This window comes from Lagopus muta, chromosome 21 (genome assembly GCF_023343835.1).
Source record: "Lagopus muta isolate bLagMut1 chromosome 21, bLagMut1 primary, whole genome shotgun sequence".
Classification (NCBI taxonomy): Eukaryota; Metazoa; Chordata; class Aves; order Galliformes; family Phasianidae; genus Lagopus; species Lagopus muta.
In genome coordinates, this window is record NC_064453.1 from 4,746,551 (window position 1) to 4,766,787 (window position 20,237).

A 20,237-nucleotide genomic window follows, 5' to 3' on the forward strand; every position below is an offset into this window, starting at 1 on the left:
TCCAAGATAACGCCTGGGTTATGAGGGCATAACTCTCCTCCTTACATCACAACACCCACTTCTGCACTGCCAGAAATCAAACTGCCCTCTCTCTTTTAGTGGGTCATTCAGTGAGAGCTGTGCTCTTTAGTGTCATTCTCCCGGTGCAGATTACAGCCTCTTGTCCTTTACTGTCTCCCATGCCAGACTGAAACTTTGGATGGGTGGCTTTAAGGCATGGGTTCAACCACCAGCAGGTAGGACAGAGGAAACAGGAAGCTAAATTCTCCTAAATCCACCTGACTGTTCTTTGTGTAGCCACTCTTCCAGAATCAAACATTATTAACACAACGTAGGAAAAACTTCCACTGCTTTCACTGGCAGTTTTCCTTGTGTAATGGCTGTGTGATTGGGATGGCTGCTTGCAAAACCTACAGCTACAAACCTGTTCGCTATAAACCTGTCAAGAACAGAGTCTGCACTGTCTGCCTTTATGAGAACAAATTTTTATAGGGTACTTCAAAATGGTTCTCTTTGCCTTTTAGGAGCAGCTAAATATCCCCTGCCTTCCAAGGGGTACATCAAGACTAAGCAGTACGTCTGTGATTGAGCAAGGAGGAGCAGCGCCCTTTGAGTTTTCATCTGCCACCAAGGGAAAACAAACTACAAGTTACTAATGGCTCAGTTTGCACTTTTTTGGAGAAAGCCTTTCAGTTCCTTCCTCTGATTCAATATATTAACACTATCAGTGCCCACTCCTTGAATTCTAAAGATAAAATGTCTTTAACATGTATTTAATATATGATTCAATTGTCAGAGCTCCCAAATGTGTTCAACAGCAAGAGACACCCCTCAAAACTAAGGCCTGACCACTTCAGGGTTGCAGGGACACATGAAGAGGAAGAAATCATCTCTGTGAGCTTTTATATCCCAGTGCAGCCCAAATAATAGAGGGACAGACCCCTTACAGCCTAGCAAACCACTAGACTTGTCTTCACAAAGACTTGCACATCCTTCTGGGAAGAAATCATCATCAAACTTGGCCACCAAAGAACTGTTCCAGCACCACCACCAACAGCACTTCCCTTCTGCCAGCTGACAAAGGGATGAGAAGAAAAGAAACACATATTTGGGATGCTGAATAGATTGAGAAGAAAACCTTGTGAGACTAAAGAGGAGACACTAAAGAGTTATTTCAGGGGAGATCGGTTCCCTGTGACACCGTGAAGAGGACTGGATTTGTCTGCCTTCCTGTGTGCAGATTTGAGAGAACGCTCTCCAGGAGCCACTGTCTGAAGCCAAGTTCTGCACCTCACTGCTGCTCTTGTGATCCTCTTCATTCCTGTTACCTTGGGAGGTGGCACTGCTCATTTGAAACAAGTGGAATAAGGGTATTAACGAGAACAGGCAACCTATTGCATTTCCAACTCCCCGTGCTCTTAATTAATCCCCATTTTGTAACCACAATTAGTTCTTTGCTTCAAGTCTTGGGAATACTAGAAATTAACAAACAACAGTTTAAAGTATTTTGGGGGAAATGCCTGAACCACAGAAGTGCCAAATCAATTGGATTTCACAAGATTCACACTTGCCATCTGCTTCTGGTATTTCTGTACCTGGCTGGCTGAAGGCCAGACTGTTTGGAGTCTGTTTGCATTCCCTTCTAAAAGGAACACTAAGCTCCTCTCTGAGAGTGCTTTTGGAAGAGAGATCAGTTATTCCTGTTTTTCAGTTGCTGAAAGACAGCTTCCCCAGCACTCAGTTCCCACAGCAAAGAATGGGTAGAAAGCTTTTGAGGTGGCTCACAGGGAAGAAGCAAAGGAGTGCCAAGGTGAGACATGGACTATTCTAAATACAAGCTCTGCTGTTTTGCCTTCTGTCATGCAGAGATGCTGCAGGAGAACACGGCTGTGAGCACGTTTTGCTGCTACATCCTGTTACAGCAACTGCTCTAGAGATAAAAAAAAAAAGCATTTGTGTCTGTGAGTGTACAAACCACAGCTCCATCCAGCTGTGTGCTTGAGCAAGGAGGGGTTTAATCTCAGGTGGCGTTTCTGTTGTTCCCTTTATGGGAATTTATCAGCTCCAGCATGATTTGAGCAGCTGCCATTCAGACACCATGTCAATGAAAAGCACAAAAAGGACAATTTAGCTGCCAACGTGCTCTCTAGCAGACTTCCAGCCATGCATTCCTATTGCCCCAGGCTTGAGAGTTCATTTCTGCTGCAGTAGAACTGCCCAGAGGAACAGAAGCAGCCATTCCTGACTTGTGAGCTTCTGCTTCTGACTCTGAGCAGTGCTGCAGTATTCAAATGTTAGTGCAAAATGTAATCTACAATATCCCACTTGAACAAACAGCAATCAATCCATTACAGCTCAGTCACTTCCTTGGTATCCCTAACAGGTGCTGTCAAATAAATCCACTGAACAAATCAGTCCCATTGTAACCATTAGGAAAGCTTTTATAACTGCATTTGTTGAGTGGGAGAACATTCTTCCTTCTTTTTTTTTTTACTGACAGCCAGAAAAAAAAAACCCAACACATACTAATCAAGAGAGACGTGCCAGAAATGCCTCACAGGTGAACTCGTGCTCAGAGCGAGGTCTCCTGGTCCAACCACTCATTGGAAGATTGTGATGCAGAGAGAACCAACCCCTTTGGGCCCAGACTAATGCTCATCCTGGACGGACTGTGAGATGACACAATACTGAAGCTGTCTGCAATACTTTCACACTCAGCACCCTGCATCACCCAAGCTTTATTTCTCTATCACTGCTCATCCCTGCCTATCCCTGGTTGCGTTTCAGTGGGACCTGAAGGACTCCAATGCTGCAGCTGTCCTTGCTGAAGGTCCCTCGGCAGCTGGGTGGCTGCACAGCCACTCTTTGCAGGTCTTTCCAGGTCCTTTGCAGAGCCCCAGGATGGTCTGTGAGGGTTGAGGGCAGAAATAGAAATGAAGGCATGATGGAGAAGCTCATCCCAGTGCCTGCTCATTGTGCTGAAAAGCAGGCAATTAACGATCATCATTATTGTTCCTCAAAAGCAGTGAGAGCTTAATTGAAAAGCACTCCTGTTTTTCAGATGCTTAATTTCCACTGAAGCTGAGAATGAACTGTATTTTTCTGGTGATCTCAGGATGCATCCAAGATCTCTGCAATCCCAGCAAGCCAAATTCTTCCACATACAGCCAAGCACCCTGACTGGAAACACCGCATCAAGCTGTCTCCTCTTCAGCAGCCCCATCTCTGTGGGCTGTGAATGTGCCCATTTCTCAAGTCATTCTATTTATTCTTAATGTTTTGAGAGCCAAAGCTCAAAGAGAAAAACTCATAAGGGGAAGCAGCAAAGCAATAGGCTCCAATGAATTACCCCACAGCAGAAGGCACTCACCACGGAACACTTCTCAGGCAGCACTATCTACAGACAGCGGAGTCTCTGCATCACTTCAGGACCTTTTTCAAATCAGATGTGTGTTGTGGGTTATAAATCTTTCTGCATAAGACATCTAAATGATAGGAAACTCCAAACATTTTATGGAATTAGGTTTAAAAAGCAAAGAAAAAAAGAAAAAACCTTTACTGGGAAGCTGAAAGAGGCCTCTTAGTCCTCCTTTGCTTGAGCCATTACACTCCATTTCTCTGAAATGTGCACCAAATGACAAGCTCTCTGCAAGGCAGATACCTGATTTACATGTATACATAAGAATATGCATTGCCATGGGTGTGCAGTGCCATCTTCTCTATTTCTGTAGAAAAATCAGGAGGATGTTCTGTTAGGCAGGATACTGGACTTGATGGATATTAGTCTGAACTACTGTAGCTGTTCTTACGTTTTGTTTCCTCTACCAGAAAGACAGATTTTTTTTGTTTAGTAAAGCAGATTTCTTGTATTCTGCAATTTATAGAAAACATCTCTCTATATTTCTCTTATGCAACTGCACTACATTTGCAGCAAGATCCATCCTTGCTTACTTGTCACTTTTTACACAGAGCTTCTGAATATTTCCTTCCCCTTCTTGCTCTCTCTTTTTACTTCTAAAATGTTCATCAGAACACACTCTGTTTCTTTTCATAAAGCTCCATGCTCTGGAAAATGGATCAAGAGAATGACACTTACTTAATACACGTTTTCCTCGCTGTGGGAATTGCTCTTTTTTTTCCCCCAGTGCTTTGCAGTAAGATTAAAGAAGTGAAAGTGTCAGCTCTTTCTGAAATGAGAACAGTGCTGGGATTGTCTGCTGGCATCAGGCAGCGCAGACACAGATGCACAACAGCAGAAGATCAGCAGATAGCAGCTCTGCAGCCATGATTCATTTAGCTGAATGGTAAATGGCTCCTTTGGGGAAGAATGGAGAGGCTGAGGGCAGGGTCAGGTCTGCAGGACTCCAGGGGGTTTGAGGGTCAGAAAGCAAAAGGTCAACAGAAGGAGGGGCTCTGAAGAGAGGAGAGCAACCTGGACTAAGTTAACAGGAAACATCACCCCAGTGTCATCACTGCTTGGCTTCTTCAGCCATTTAGATGCTGGCAAGTGACTGATGACAATCCCAGGGATAGTGAAAAAAATGAATGTGGGAGTGTGTGGAAATGCTAACCAAGGCAACCCAGGAAAGTGCAAAGACTCCAGAACAGCTACAGTGCTGGACCAATGTTAAAAGGTTCTATCATACCACTTCCTTCTAGGAGGCCCACATTTTGGTCTGTGAAGTTCTTATTTTATCTGTATGGCATTAAGCTCTGTGTTTTCTGGCAAGGGCTCACAGCTCAGTTATAATGAATGAAACGAGCTGGTAACAGTTGGGTATTTTTAGGATCAGCAGGCTGGTTCTCAAAAAATTGAAAGAATTTAAAAGTGCCTTTGGCTCCAGAGCAACACTGACAGTGCTACCAGCTTGTGAGAACAGACAGGAGGGGTCACAGCAGGAAGAATGATGACAGATGTGCCCTGAGCTTTGTGCTCCTCCAGTCCAGTCTGCAGAGTAAAAGATGAACTGAATCATTAAGATATGGAAAACAAGATTGCACACCCAAGATCCCAGTGATTACGAACACAGAAGCCAAGTTCTGCATGATCTGCTCTGTAAGAGTTCGCTCATGAGTAACGATGAGGCACTGAGATCATTAGTTTGCATACGATAATCGAGTTGAATACTGCTAATCAGTAATGACAGCTCTGAGGAAGCTGAGTGTCTACCATGCACACAGGTGAAACAGGTGAAGCAACACCTCCTGCCTCCTGAAAACACGGACTCCAAAACACAGCAGCCTCGCAGCCTAGCAAACCAGCAAACTGCTACCACAGAGCTGTCAGTGCAAGCTGCCTCTTGCACCAGGGTCACTGTGGCCCAGGACCAAGGTACAAGGGCATGCAATCATCCCCGTGTGAACTGGCACTGTGCTGGAGGAGCCATCCAGATAAGGCTGCAGGCTGTACCTGCTCTGCTGCCATGTGTAGCTGCACGTTCCCCAGATGCTGACCTACCTTCCCAGCATCACGCTTCCTCCTGATCAATGACCGTGAGGGCAGATGGGAAAAGTGAGACTAGAAGTAGTACTTACTACAGATGAAAGGTCCATGTTTACCATCCTCCTGTCGTCCAGCTTGACAGGCTGGAGGCCAGCAACATTCAGCTGGACAGAAGAGGTTCTGTATACAAATCCCAGCAGCCAGTCTCCCCTAGGAGCAGAGCAAAAGAAGAGTGTGAATAACTCCTGTCGCTAAACTTGCACAACATGTGACTACACAGAGCACAGGGAGAACAGAAGGGCTGGGAAGCACAGTCTAGTCTGGAGCAATGCCCACTGCAGCTTTGTCAGACACAGGAATCAGAGCAGTTGCCAAAATCAGGACAGACTCCTGGGAGGTAAGAGTGTGAGTCTTAGTTAAATCCTGATTTGGGGATGCAGTCTCATTACACTCAGTGAGTTTAAAAATCTGACCCTTTCTGTGTTTGCTTGGAGACTGCAAAACGTTCACATTTATTCTTTTTAGTGCACTAATAGGTTGAAGTTCTGCAGGCTCCAGAGAGCTGTAAATGTGATGAGGCCAACGATACCAATGCTGCTGACGCAGACATGGGCTGTGAAGCTCCTCAGCACACTCCTGATTTATAGGTACTGTATAAATATATAGTTTCAGTGACAGTACTAGGAAGGGTCTGTTTCCACTGTCAAGCGTTGCTGTAAGTCACTGTGGCAGTATCAGGGTAGGCTACAGGATGAAGAGAGGAGGTGATGCATCCTTTGGAAATACATTGCTTGTTCTGTGCAGAACCCAGGTGCCTGAACACCACTACAGCCTGTGGAGCAGGTTTAAGCTGGATGTGAGGGGTGTGCAGACTGGGAGGGCAGCAGATGAGGCTGCTCCTTTCACTGCAAAATGCTGTGAGCTAAAAGTCAGGAGTCAAGTCTACGCAGAGCTCTGCAAAATCTTTGCAGCACATCCACACTGCATTACAGTCCATTACAGTCACTTTTTTATCAGTCACCCCATGGCTGGCTTTTTTTGACATGCTCAATGAGTCTTAACTAATTTGGTTAAGGTTTTCCACTAGGAATTTGTAACCTTGCTGTGAAATCAAGTGGGACAGCCCTGACAGCTGGCTTTCACTCCCTGCCTCCTTTCAGACTTCAAAGCTGAAAGAGATGAGCTGCAGCAGCCTGAAGCTCAATAAATTGTGTCCAAATCTGATCTTGCAGAAGTATTATTCAGTGTAATTCATGTGAACTAAATATAGCTACTCCTGAAGTGACAGAACAAGGACAAAATTTGTATGAGCAAGAGCCAGAGTGATGAGATTCAGGTGGGGCTTTATCAAGAAATGTTTGTACAGTCCTTCTCTCATACCTAGGGAACCTCCCCTAGCTGCCCCTTGTGCCAACAGAGTAATATTCAAATTCAGCAGCTGAGAGCAAAGCAGAGAACTGATGCAGCTGAGTATTTCCTGATAGCCTCCTCACCTGCTTCTTCCTATCTGTGGGCAGCATGCTACAATTTCTACACCTTTTTTCCTTCAACACTCAGTAGATGGGTAGACTAACCAAATTGCTGCCTACACGAAGATAAGAACATACAACGTGCTCCAACAGCATAGACAGGCTTTGAAACTGTAACAAAATGATTTCCTTTTCATTACAGCAAATGGAACACTGAGCTTTTAGCACTGAAACAGATACTTGTTTAACACATGGAGGAGCAACATTTGCCAGGGCAAATGCAGCTCTGTGCAACAACTGCTGTAATTTATGGCTTCTTGGAGGAACACAGAAGCATTCCCAAGTCCCCAGTCACTAATCGACAGGAGGCAGCAATTGCTTTTTCCCTGTGTCACATGAAGAAATATTTTAAGTGGTGTGCACATCCAGCATCCATAAAAAGTCCTGTGATCCAAAAAAGACAAAAGCAACGTTTTTCAGCCTGACAGATGGGATTAATGATATTTTTTTGGGGGGGGGGGGGGTGAGGGCTATAATCTTGAATGCTCTTAAATCCTTTTACTTAGTTCTTTGTAAAGTAATGTACTATGTTAGATGTGCAGTAACACATTAATTTCTCATCTTATACACATGTAATACATACACATGTGCATCTGGAAAGGACCAACAGCATTTCAGCTGTCCTTGATCTGAGGGCTTGTGGCTCCAGAGCTGTCTTTACTCAGTTACATGTTCTTTGCTAATCTTCTTGCCCAGTTATTTCTGTTTATTTTCCCATGCTCTTCCCTGCTTCCTTCCTTCATTTTAATTTCCCCCTTCTAATTGTGTGGTAAATGGTGCTCTTGTCACAATTATCTCCCAAAACAGAGTCATTAGGTTTGGTACTGTCACTTGAATTCTTAATAGCTTTTGCAACACGACTTCAGTTGCTTCTGGCCTCTGACTCTCCCTCTTCTCACCCAGCAGCTCTCACACCTCTGCACAGCACTTATCTGCACAGTTTTAAAGGCTGGCTTTCAGTTTCAAGGTAACCTTCCTATTCTTTCACATCCTTAGTAAATCTGTGACAGCCATCCCAGTTGGATCCCCTCTGCAAGTGAAATGTTTAGTTCACATGGACTACCTTGACCAGAAACAGTCTAGATATATCAAGAACAGGACCTGTGTATCAAGAACCTCTGCCTCCCACTGTGAATGTGCACCACAAACAGGCAAGAACTGGGGACAGAGCAGCCTTGAACTGTCTCCTGAAGACTGCCATCTCCAACTAATCTGAAGGAGAGACCTCTGCAGAGAAGAGACTCAGGCACTGCTCAATCCGTGGACTCACCAGCTGAACAAACACGCGCTCACAGAACATTTATAAGGGACAGATGTGCAGAACCATTTCAAAGTGACACCACAGCAGTGAAGCAGGGCACTGTGTGCACACAGACCTGCAGTAACCATTTATGATCCTGCCCGACACCACTTTTGTGATCGCCTTCCAGTTCTTGGCCTCTCCCTCCACTGGAGCTCCCAGCAGCACCACATCTTCAATGATCCCTTGGGAGTCTGTTAAGGTGAACGCAGAACAGCTCAGGATTAGAAGACAGATCAGACAGCATTTGCCAACCATCAAACTGGTTTGATTTTCTTGAGAGGTGCCTCAGTGCACAGGGCAGCATTTACTGAATAGGCGTGTTGACTTATGCAGTGCGAGGGCTGCTCCAAAAGTAATGCCTCCTGTGTTATTCTGCTGGCCCACAACATCAGAGGCAAATGTTGAGGATATGGAAGTAGAGGTTAAACCTTCTACTAATCTCCCATTACATTTTGTTACCGTGCAACAGATGGCAGCAGAGGGGCAGCCTGACAGTGTGGCATCTGACATGGAGCTGTGTATGGAGCTGAGTATCTCTTTTAATGCATTGGAAACAATGGTGGCAATGTTGGAACGTTGCAAAGTTTGCACCAGGTGGATCCCATGAATGCTCACATGGGAAGAGAAAGAACATCATACACAGGTTTGCCAGCACCCAGTGAATCAAAACGAAGCGGAAGGAGCTGAACCTGAATCACACAATTATGGGTGCTGTGGTGCTGGAGAAAATGCACAGCTAATGGTGGTGATAAATTTGCTCTACCAAATAGTGTTACTGTGCTCTTTGCAGTTGTGTTTTCCATGGAAATAAACAGCAGGCATTACTTTTGGAGTGACCTACATAAATCTTCCTCTCTTATGTGACAGCTGCAGCTGGGAAATTTCAATTGAAATGACAAAATGAAAAATATTGGGCAGCTCTGCAACAGTCCTAAATTAAAATTTAAATATTAATGTGCTTTGCCACTCCTGCCATCTGAAGACAAGAAGAGACAGCCTCAGTCTAGACACCATTCTTCTGTGCAGATACAGGCTTGAAAACAGGCAAAGACGCTCTTAAACAATATATTAATATACATTCCTAACTCTTCTTTGTAAGCAGACATCAAGCACCTGATGTAGTAGTTAAGTGAAATTCAGCCCTGCAGTCTCAGGAGCCTCATGGGCAGTGCTGAATCAATGCTCTCCAGCTGAGACCAGCGCCCACAAGACATGAGCTGAACTATTTCTGAGCTGGTGTCTGCAGTTTGTAAAATAATACGCTGAAAATTTCTGGGAAGTGAAGGTAAGAGTGCACCACTACAAGCTGTGATGGAGAGGTGATGCCTGGCTTAAAGGCTGATGCCTTCAAATAGAAATCAGCTGGTTTCTTTTCCCTAATAGCACTAAAAACTTGGAGCTCCCTGCAGTGCCTGCATCTTTCTCGACACAGTGTAAATCCCAGCACCTGACAACAGTCCAAAAGAGCTCTCTTGGTATTATTTCTTATTGCAAAGAAAATTTTGCACCCATCAAGAGAACAGCAAAGAGCAATTCAATTTTGTTAGTGTAATCTGTGAGCAATAAAGTCCTGTGTTTCCACAGTCATGGGCAATGAAAAGGAAACCCAGCGCCTGTTCAGGGAGGTTGCTCCAACCGAGGTACTAAATTCCATGGCCACAATGTGAGCCAACTGAATAAACAAACAGTTCATCAGGATCTTGGACATTTGGGCAAGGTGTTGGAAGCTTTTTTTTTTTTTTCCTCCAGTCCTTTGCACAGCTTATTTTGTGCTTAGAAGAAAAAAACGTCCAGGTTTGGCTGGAAAACACCCATTTTCTTTCAATGCTGACAGAAATCTGAGAACAGATCAGTGACCTCTGCGGTTGCTGGTGCTCGAGATAAATTAAATGTATTTCACAGTTTGCAAATCTTTTATACTGATGGAGAAAAACAAAGTCTGTATAAAGCAGGAAAATAAAAATACAAAAACGTTACTGATGGGAGAAGATTGCTGACTGATAAGATTATTTGCCCAGTAAAGGGGTGGATGATCCAGGCTAAGCAGGAGGCTGTAACCAGTTTTCAGGCTCTACTGTGCCTTTAGTACAAATCACTGAGCAAAGAGGAAACATCAGGTGAGTCCTCACTGGAAAAGAAGAGTGATGGAACTCAGGAATCACCACGAACACATCAGAGCGATGGGCTCCCTGTGCCATAACAGGTCTCTGATGGGGCATTGCTGCCCCTCTGACTACAGTGTCATTTTCTGGAAACTAAGCTCTGGCTTCCAAAGCCATTTGCAAGGAAGGATCCCACACATTATTTACCTGAATGGCAGAAGAGTGTTTTCTTTTAACAGACTTTGAATTTCTGCCACGGTCTTTCCCTGAATAATCCATGATTAGCTATTTGTCCTCATAAATGCCACTGCCATCTGGATGCAAAAGGCTTTCCATTTCTTTTGTGTGAGACAACCAAGTCCAAACCAAAATCAGTCTCAGATGTCCCAGGTCTCAGCTTCATTCCTCCCGTGGCTTGCTCTGGAATGTGCATGTGAAGAACGCCTTGGCAATCTGCACCAAACATGCTGCTTTTCATCTCACAAACAGCTCAGCTTTCATAATTCAATTAAGGAACTGAAAAATTAGTGTACTGTGGGGAGCTGCTATGATCCATAATTACGTTGCTTAGATTTCTTCAGAATAGCAGCCAGCTTTAAAGACCCCATACAATTCCCTTTCATGTATTACTTAGCTAAGGTCCCCTGTTATTCCAGTGAGAGACAGCAGACCTCTAAATAAAAGCCTGAAAATACTTCAGCCCTTAACATCCTTGAGACACAAAAAGAGCTGATCTAGAGCAGGACTAGGATCTGGATTCTGGCTTCAGTGTAACTCCATTAGGATCATTCTGGACTTGATTAGATTTATCCTGAGAACAGAATTCTCTATTTGAGGACTTCTGTCTTAACCCAGAAGTGAAGTTCTGGTATACAGCTGTCAAAAGAAAACATGTTGACCTCCTTTGTCCTCACCCGACACCAACCCCACCTTCCTGGACTTTATTGAACATTTTACTTCACAGAGCTCCTTATTTATGAGAGACTTTCTGTGAGCTGCACAGTTAATGAATCACATGAGCCACGTATGGGAAGGCAGGCTGCACACACACTCGCACTGACTCGACTCCAAGATGCATTTCACATCAACTGATCATAATGATTTTATTCTTTTTCTCAAATTAAAAATAGAATCTATTAATAAACAGAAACACAACGGGTAATAAATTGACAGATGGTTTTATACTTGACTTCAGGGAAAAATTATCATGAAAATAGCAGATGACAGTGGCATTTCAATGACTTAAATGGAAGGGAGGACTCAAGGAATTAGATACAATAGCTACAGAGAGCTGCCAATAAAGGCAAGGCGTCCTCTGCCAGGATCTCAGTGGCTCTGGGCAGCTCACAGATTGATCTAGTGCTCCAATGTCACAACATGTCAGGGTTGTTATTTACAGACTGGTGACCAAACCACGCTGTCAGCCACACTGGAGCACCTCTAATGAAGACTGTGCATTTAATCCATTGAACTGGTGGAACTGACAGGACAATTTGGCCTCAAACGCATTTCAAAACCATTTTTTTAGGTTTCTGATTCTAAAAAACCTCAAACTCTCTTGCAGAAGAACGTTTCATTGGAAGGAAAATTGATCAGCAGTAAGGAAAACGAAGAGGAAGAGGACCAGGTGAAGCTTACCTTTCTCTTGAGCCATCTCCTGCAGGCAGAAGTAGATGACTCTGGCACCCAGGCTGAAGCCAATCAGTGTGACAGGTCGCTTGCCCTAACAACGAAAGAAAGGAGAAAAAGCCATAAAAGTTCCACTAGACCTGGAAAGAGACACCAGCCACAGGCTTCCCAAGACCCTACAGAGAGCACTCATACTGGTGCTTGGTCTTTTAAGCATGTTAAGATTCTGTCAATTTCAAAGAGATTGTCCCCAAAGTTTTGCACAGTTCAATATCCAGAGAATCTGTTATTTTGGATTTTTGATAGCTAGAAAATCCATTGAAAGAATCCAGTGATAAGATGTTACTCAAACAGAAATCAAACAGACTGTTCTGAAATTTCCAACAGAGAGCCTAATACGTGGAGCAAACATTTTTCTGGAAATGTTTCAATAAACAGAAAAAGCAGCAGTAAATCAACAATACTGGACACTTTTAGATTTGAGACTGAATGGCAGCACAGCAGCACTGCGTGGCTGTTATAAAAATGACGTGTGGAAAGCTTTTATTTTGAACAGTCTAATGAGATTTTCCTAAAGATCAAAGAGAGCTTAATCTCAGCAGCAATGCTCTTTGTATGAACCAGGGAGCAGGTGTGTGATGGACTCCCCAGACATCATGCTAACTCGTGTAGGCTCTGCAGCACACTGGAATGTGTGTTCCCACAACAGTTAACACTTGAAAGGCAGTAACAAATGCCCCAGCATAACAAAGGGCTTGTATGAAATAAAGTTTATTGCCTTTCCTGGGATTGTATTTTTATGAGAAATGGAGTTTGTTTCTACTCTGCACACTCATGATGTGGCCACAGCTCTCACAGGGCCCCTCCATAACAGATTCTGGACTAGCATGCCTGTGAGAAACAAGTGGCCAGCAGAACACTGCCTCCCCCTGTGCCAGAGTAGCCCAGCAAACAACGGCAGGCTTTGGGGAGGCAGAAATGACTTTCATAAACCACCTCAGGGAGCCTTAATGATGTCCATCCCTTCTTTCAGGTACCAGTCCATTTCACTTCCTTGTTTTGGCTGTTGTATTTAACCTCTAGTTCAAGCTTGCATCCCATTTGGACGTGTTTTTTTCTTTAATACCATGCTGCTCTCTCTTCCCTCTTCTTCCATTTGTGAATGCCCTCTGCTTTTTTCATTTTCCCTTTAGCTCATATCCTGCCTTTTGTTTCACAAGTTTCCAACACGAGCATGGAATTTACTAATAACTGTGCCTTTGCACTTACAAAGTTCTTGTTGGAATCACCTGAATAGCAACATCTGTACAGATCTGTGCTCATGGCCACTTCCACACCAGTGCTCTGCAGCTGCAGCAATGCAGGGAAGCACAAGTGCATTTATCATGATGGGTCAGCATGTGCAATCCTTGCCTGTGTGCCTGATAAAAATGAAGGAAACTGCAAGCTACTGAGATCTCTTCCCAATTCCTCCCAAGAGAAGACACGTCAAAAAGAAGAAAAATCCAGCTCTTCTCTCTTTCTTTCTGTTTCAAAGGATTCTGTTAGCTACCTTTCAGCACTGGATTTTCCTCTTTAACTCTGCAAGAATACTGCAAAGGCATGGTCATAATTATGCCAGACTGAAGTCTGATGAAAGCTGGTGCAGTTACAGGTTAGGATCAATAAAAGTAGAGAGAAGCTGGATTCTTCAATTCAAGTGTTTTATATGTGTTCTGGTATCATTTAGGCAAAAACAGGGCTCATGCTGCATGTAATGCTGCAGGGTATTCTCTTACACTGTTTTGTGCCCCTTAATTCACAGTACTTTGAGCACTCTGTATTCTCTCCTCCTTCCCACCTACCTTTCCTTCTGTGCTCAGATTTTCACTCAGTGAGTTGGCCTGCCTGCTTAAGGCATGTTCAATCCACTTGTCATTTATGACCTGGATCACTCTTTCATTTAGGGAAGCTTTGGGTCAAATGGAATGAATCCTAGCAGGAGTTCTTTGATTAACTTGGGACTTGGTCATTTTCCTCAATTAACTCAATTAATTCCAGATACATGCTGCTCACCTTCGTGCATCTTTTTTTTTCTTTTCATTTTTCATGTTATTATTCATTTTCTTCCCTCGGGAAAGATATCTATAATATTCCCCCCATGGGCCAGATCCTTTCCTGACATTCTTTCTAGATAATTTCAATACCTGCTGTCGACTGAGCAGTATATGTGCCAGGTGCTTGCCTACTTCAGCAGACCGATGCAGACACACTCCCCAGGGGTTGTCAATGACATTGGCAACAGTCAAGAGTGAAGTTGGCCAAGTCAAGGCTGTAACAATACCTGCAACACAGAAAACAAACAGTGCAGCACAGTCACAAATCTGGATTGCTCTTAGGAAACAGCAAAACAAGATGGTTCACTGAAGTTAAAAGCTAAACCTATGGCCTTCTGTCATTTTCAGTGCTTCTTTCTCAAGAGCTGGTCTGAGAAATGTTTTGCTAGACTAAAGATAAGAAAGAATCTGATGTTCCGATATGGAGGCAAACAGACACCATACATGAATGCAACCTGCGTGTTTGAAAGGTTTGTGTAAAGCACTAAAACACAGTGTAATAATACAGAGAAATAAACGCACACGTGAAGGAAGGTGTTTCCAGCTGTAATTTTAAAAGAACAAGTCCATGACTCAGAGCAGAGCAATCCAGGAAAGCAATTCTGAATTACAGGTGTGGTACAGAAGGTTCTCAGGCCACTTTTGCGGGGTGATGCCAATACGCCTTCCCAGAAATCCCTTCTGATCAGGAAAGCTCCTTTAAATAAACACCAACAGTGAAACTGTACAAACACAGATCCAGTACAATATGGGTTCTTACCTGACAAAACAGTGAATTTTAGGGCTTCCTGAGCCATCATGTTAACAAAACCATTCACCAGGGTATCCAAGGCACTGCCAAGCTCCATCAAGTACTTGGATTCCCAGGCCAGACAGTATTGCTCACTCGAATGCAGCATGCTGCTCCATGGTGCTGTGAAGCTCCCTGAGAAAAGTTGCAGGCATTGAATTCGTGTTCACTGAAAGCACAACAGTGGCAAGACAGCTCCAAAAAAAGAGCCAGAAAAGAACCTGGAGAGCACGGGAACACTCTGTGATAATCAGGAATTGCATTTAAAAATACTGTTAGATTTAGACTCCATAGTTCTACTATTTTACAATAAATTTTGGCTATGTGAATAATCCCACAGCTTTTAGCTGCTCTGGCAAAGTCTTCAGTGCAGACTGAGATACTGCATGCAGGCTGAGACTTCATGACCCACTCAGGTAGCTCAGCCTGCCAAGACAGATGGACATTGATGTCAACTACGTCGGTCCTGAGGACATTCCTCCTATCCTCAGACATCAGGCCAAACCCTGCAGCTCCAACTTCTCATACAGACCAAAGGAGTGCCTCAGAGAAAGACCAAGTGCTGAATGGCTGCATGGACTGAGTCCAGAGGCATGGAAAATATGTAAAATCTTTTCAAAATCTACCACAGAGCATCTTCCAAGCACTTTAGTTAGGCAGGCAAGGATTGCATTAGTGGCTCTGTTGGAAAATAAGGAATCTGTATTTGCAGATCTAGACTGCAATTATTTTTATTCTGCCATCTAACTTAACCACTTTAGTTTAATTTTTCCCCTTCAGAGGCTAATCAAAAGCAGGGCCTGAATGCTTAAGAAAGAATGAATAATATACACAGCACAATGTCTAATTTTTGGCTGCAAGACCAATTTTTAAGCCATACTCTGTTCATCTTAATTTAAACCCGTTGACTTTGTTCGTTCTGTGAACAAAGCAGGGCAAGTTGAGGCAGCTGCTGACCAAAGTGCCATGTGTAAGTCCCATGCCAGATCTCACCACAATATCCTGCTGTATTTCTGGATGTACAGACAGGCAGACAGTGGGAGATCAAAAGTCACAACGTGTTCTGTAATAATCCTGTCCTCACTCCCTCTGTGTTAACAAGTCGCGCAAGTGTGCAAATAGACACAACTATAAGGAAGAGAATGGATGACAGTTTTAGTTTTGCTTTTTTAGACATTATAACAGATTGCTTGTTATGGAAGAAGAATGTGTGTCATATGTAGCTCCCTTTTAAGGGCAAACAGACACCAAAAGGTTCCTGAAGGGATGCACTTGTGTTTGTAACAGTGCCTGGAAGCCCTCCAACGCCAGAGATTTGGAGCCCTGCTAAGCAATGAGTAAAGCCAAAGTACTGCAAAGTGAAAACAACCTTACTCTGACAGCTAGCTCCAATCTAACAAGCAACAGGACAGAGAAAGCCTTCCACATTAATGATATCCAGTGTTAATTATGATGGTTCTGAACAAACTGGCAGCTGCTGAGCCAGGTTGCTGAACTCAGCAGACAGTTGACATATTTTATATGACAAGCTACACTAGAAACTAAAACAATACAAACCTTTCAAGGCTGCTGCCTTTAAGTTCACTTCCTGAGTTCTGTGCTTAATGGGATTTGCTTCACACAACTTTCTTGCCAATAAACCTCATTAGCTGGCAGATGGAGAGAAAGAAAACAACACTGTTTTCTGTTAATTGCTGGAGGATAAACATAAGGTCTCAGAGGTAGGTGAGACATATTGTTCTAGTGCTGGAAATCATTCACCCCAACCAGGTTCTTCCTAGGAAAACCAGACAGGATTTACTGACAGAAACGGTCTTGCTCTCACTACCACCAATCCTACCACAAGTACAACCAATTTACTGCACCTTTTCTTTCCTCTGTTTTGATTGGCACTGCAGATTGGGTTACAAAGTCTTCTGTTAACAGCTGATCTGTTTTATTCAACAGCCTATGTAAGTGTGTGGAAGGCACGATGCTACTACAGCACAAACACTGCCAGGCTCCTCTCCATTTTCTCATCTTGTTCTTACCATATTTGCCAGCACACAGCCACCCAGTAATTGCTATGGTGATGTGAAGCTGCCTTCCTTCAGTAAGTGGGAGGAATTCAAACTCTTCTATGGCTCCCACACGTTTCTTCATCTTGTATCCTACACACAAGGCAGAAACACAGATCTCAGAAATCGCACAAGAACAGACACTGTTAACAACAGAAATTCATAAGAGATGACTTGGCTCATGATTAAGGTTCTCTCTTTCCAAGACCCTCAGCAGATCTATGTATTACTTGGTATGGAGCCAACATGATCCCTCTGAGCTCTCATGATCTGTGGGTATCTCAGCAAAAGGCTGCTTTGCAGAAAATCCTGCATCAGGTGTAAGAGCTACTGCTCTCTGTTGCTGCACCTTTCTAATCCAAAGCAGGAAGCTTTCATCTCTTTTACTCAGCCATGTATCAAACACTATTTTCCTAGTTAGTCATCAAGCATGTCTTGAAATAAAAGCCATCTCAAAGTTGTGAGATCATACTTCCAATTACTTTCCTTGCTCTGCAGGGCTCGGTCATGCTCTGCATTTTGGAACATGATCCTGTGCCTCAGTGCTTGTGAAATGTGCAGTCACTCTCTTACCAGTAAGGCCAGCTCCAGCAGCTCCAAAAAGGGATGCCATGACAGCAATTCCTGCAGTTGAACCAAGAGCAGCTGCTCCTGCACTTCCAATGATAGTAGCAGCCCCAGCAGCAACCAGGGGGGCAGCAAGACCTCCTGTCAAGCCTGAGAAGGCAACAAGTGAGTTCAACAGTCTCTTTACCAAGTGCAAAAAACAATCATTTCCCTGTGCTGGGTGAGTACTGCTAATGCTATTGAAAAACTGACCTGTTTTGCATCCCTGGTAAAGGGGCTCTTAAGGTCATCCCCAGGCCCTGACTCTCTGCATGCATTCTTTAACTGACTTCAGTAAAAATAAAGAATAACTTAAGTCGAGGAAGAATATGTGATAGATTGTGCCCCAGGCAAACATCATCCAAATTCTTCAGTCTCTCTCCAGTATCTTTAACCTGACTTTCCAGCATGCACTGCTCCATGCAATGCTCCAACAAACCCAATGGACTTTCACTTTCACAACTAATTCTTTCAGTTCTACTTTTGCACAGCAGAACCTGAAGTGACATACTACCTTTAGCCTGGCAAAAAGAAGGAAAAAAACAACACAGTGAACACTAAAATCACAGCCTGGCTTCTGCTGCTGAATGTGCAAGTCAGAACCCCACTTTCTCCCCCTCGCACTTCAGGACCAAGCTTTTGACAGCCCAAGGCAGCCTCACCGATCACTGTTCCACCCCCAACGGTTGCCAAGCCGATCAGCAGGTATCTCTTCAGCTTCCTTCTTCTTTCCTTCTTTTTTCTTGAGACTTCTGCAGTTCTGCAGGGGGATTAAAAGCATAAAAGCTGATGGCAAAGCCTGGCAGATAACAACGCTGCACCACAATCTGCTTATATCCTCCTCAGTGTAATTTCCCTACTGGGAACAGTAAAAAGTACCATGCAGGTGTGGACCGTGACAACACATTCAGATTTATGAGCACGGACATAAGCCACAGATTTAAACTGGAACAATTTAATTGCTTGGAAAAGCCAACAGATGTTACTTACTTTGAAAACGCTTCCTAACAGGGGTGAAGCTTGTTAAAAAAAAAAAAAGAAGCAAAGTCAGAAACATTTCAGTAGCTTTATACTGCCTATGTGGCTTACAGAAAATCTACTGCAGTTTTTATAAGATGAAAGCTATTTCTGCATTATGCAGTTAATTCTGCGTGTCTAATGGAAAAGAATTGGCTCTACATTTGTGATGTACTGGCAGACTGCATGGGAGACTCTCACCTCTAGGCTGCAGAACAACTGCCAGGCTAATTTGGCCCATTATTACTAGTTATTTGTTGTGAGATGCTCTGAAGTCAGGTTGCAAGGAGGAATCCAAGCAGAAGGCAAACAGTGAAAGCTGATGGGTACACAGCTCAGGACCTCAGCCTTCAGGGACAGAGAAAGAACTGACAAAAAGAACCATCTACTGATACCAGATAGGGAAGGCTGATACTGCACCCTCCAGGTCCTCTCTGACACAGTTCAATTTCTAAGTATTCAGGGATGCAGAATGGACATTTGGTCTGATCCCACACAAATTACTACAATAAAGATGTTAACCTTTCTGATCGTTGCACCCTACAGCTTGCAGTACTCTGCCTAGTTCCAGCAGGAGCTGTGCTCCTCCTGAAGCAAACCATTCTTACACTAATATTCACCACACCAAGCCCCATCCATGCTGCACCCTCTGTAGCACATGGGGAAGAAGGAGTCTTAACCTTGGAGACAAACAGAAAAGATGCTGAGATGGGTCAGCTCAGATCAAACATCATAGAATCATAGAACAGAATCATAGAATGGCCAGGGTTGGAAGGGACCTCAAAGATCATGAATCTCCAACCCCCCTGCCACATGCAGGGCCACCAACCTCCACGTTTAATGCTAAACCAGGCTGCCCAGGGCCCCATCCAACCTGGCCTTGAACACCTCCGGGGATGGGGCATCCACAACCTCTCTGGGCAGCCTGTTCCAGCACCTCACCACTCTCTGGGTAAAGAATTTTCCCCTGATGTCCGACCTAAATCTCCCCTCCCTCAACTTAAAACCATTTCCCCTCGTCCTACACATATCAACCCTTTCAAAGAGTTGATTCCCCTCCCCTCAACATCACCAGGGTGAGCTGCAGAGCAGACACAAGGCAGTTTCCATAGAATCATTAAGGTTGGTTTCCCATTCCTCAGTCATTAGAAGTCCATAGCTGTGTGATGGTGCGAGGGGAACTGCTTGATGTTCATTAAAAGTAAACCCTGAGTGCAGACAGGACTTTGAGCAGCGTCTGTGATACCATCAGACAGGAAGATAACTGCCACAGCTGTCAATTTTCATCTCAGTTTTTAGGGCAGATCAGTTCCCTGAGGCTGTGAGCGTATCAGCGCAGGGTTGGATGTGAGGACATCAGGTTAAATCATGGCTGTGTCATGTAAATGCTACACAGCATTGTGTAAATCTTTGGAACAGATCAGATATTCCTAAGTGAAAGCAACCCTGCACATGTAAACGATGTCTGCTGTAGTCAGCTGTGTAATTACAACTGTTTCTAATGGTGCAGTTCTATGCTGCTTTCTGTTCTGGTTTCATCAAGAAAACCACCTAAAATGCACCGTGACTTTTACTCCCTTCTATTATACACCAGACTTGTTTTAAAGACCTGATTATAGAGAAAGTGCAATTCAACTCAGGAACTGATTTTGACCCAGTGACCTC

General features: G+C 43.9%; 1 protein-coding gene across 5 annotated transcripts in view; it reads right to left on the reverse strand.

The window, feature by feature from the left end:
• Positions 1–20,237, reverse strand: part of TMCO4 (transmembrane and coiled-coil domains 4) — a 39,047-nt gene that overhangs the window by 5,906 nt on the left and 12,904 nt on the right. For all 5 annotated transcript variants that reach the window (XM_048967694.1, XM_048967691.1, XM_048967693.1 and 2 more), the window contains 8 exons: positions 18,218–18,315; positions 17,523–17,666; positions 16,923–17,042; positions 14,863–15,027; positions 14,193–14,329; positions 12,016–12,100; positions 8,349–8,466; positions 5,536–5,653 (listed from right to left, as the gene is read on the reverse strand). In XM_048967694.1, the coding sequence (XP_048823651.1) occupies positions 5,536–5,653; positions 8,349–8,466; positions 12,016–12,100; positions 14,193–14,329; positions 14,863–15,027; positions 16,923–17,042; positions 17,523–17,666; positions 18,218–18,315 (985 nt within the window). The remainder of the gene's footprint in view (positions 1–5,535; positions 5,654–8,348; positions 8,467–12,015; positions 12,101–14,192; positions 14,330–14,862; positions 15,028–16,922; positions 17,043–17,522; positions 17,667–18,217; positions 18,316–20,237) is intronic.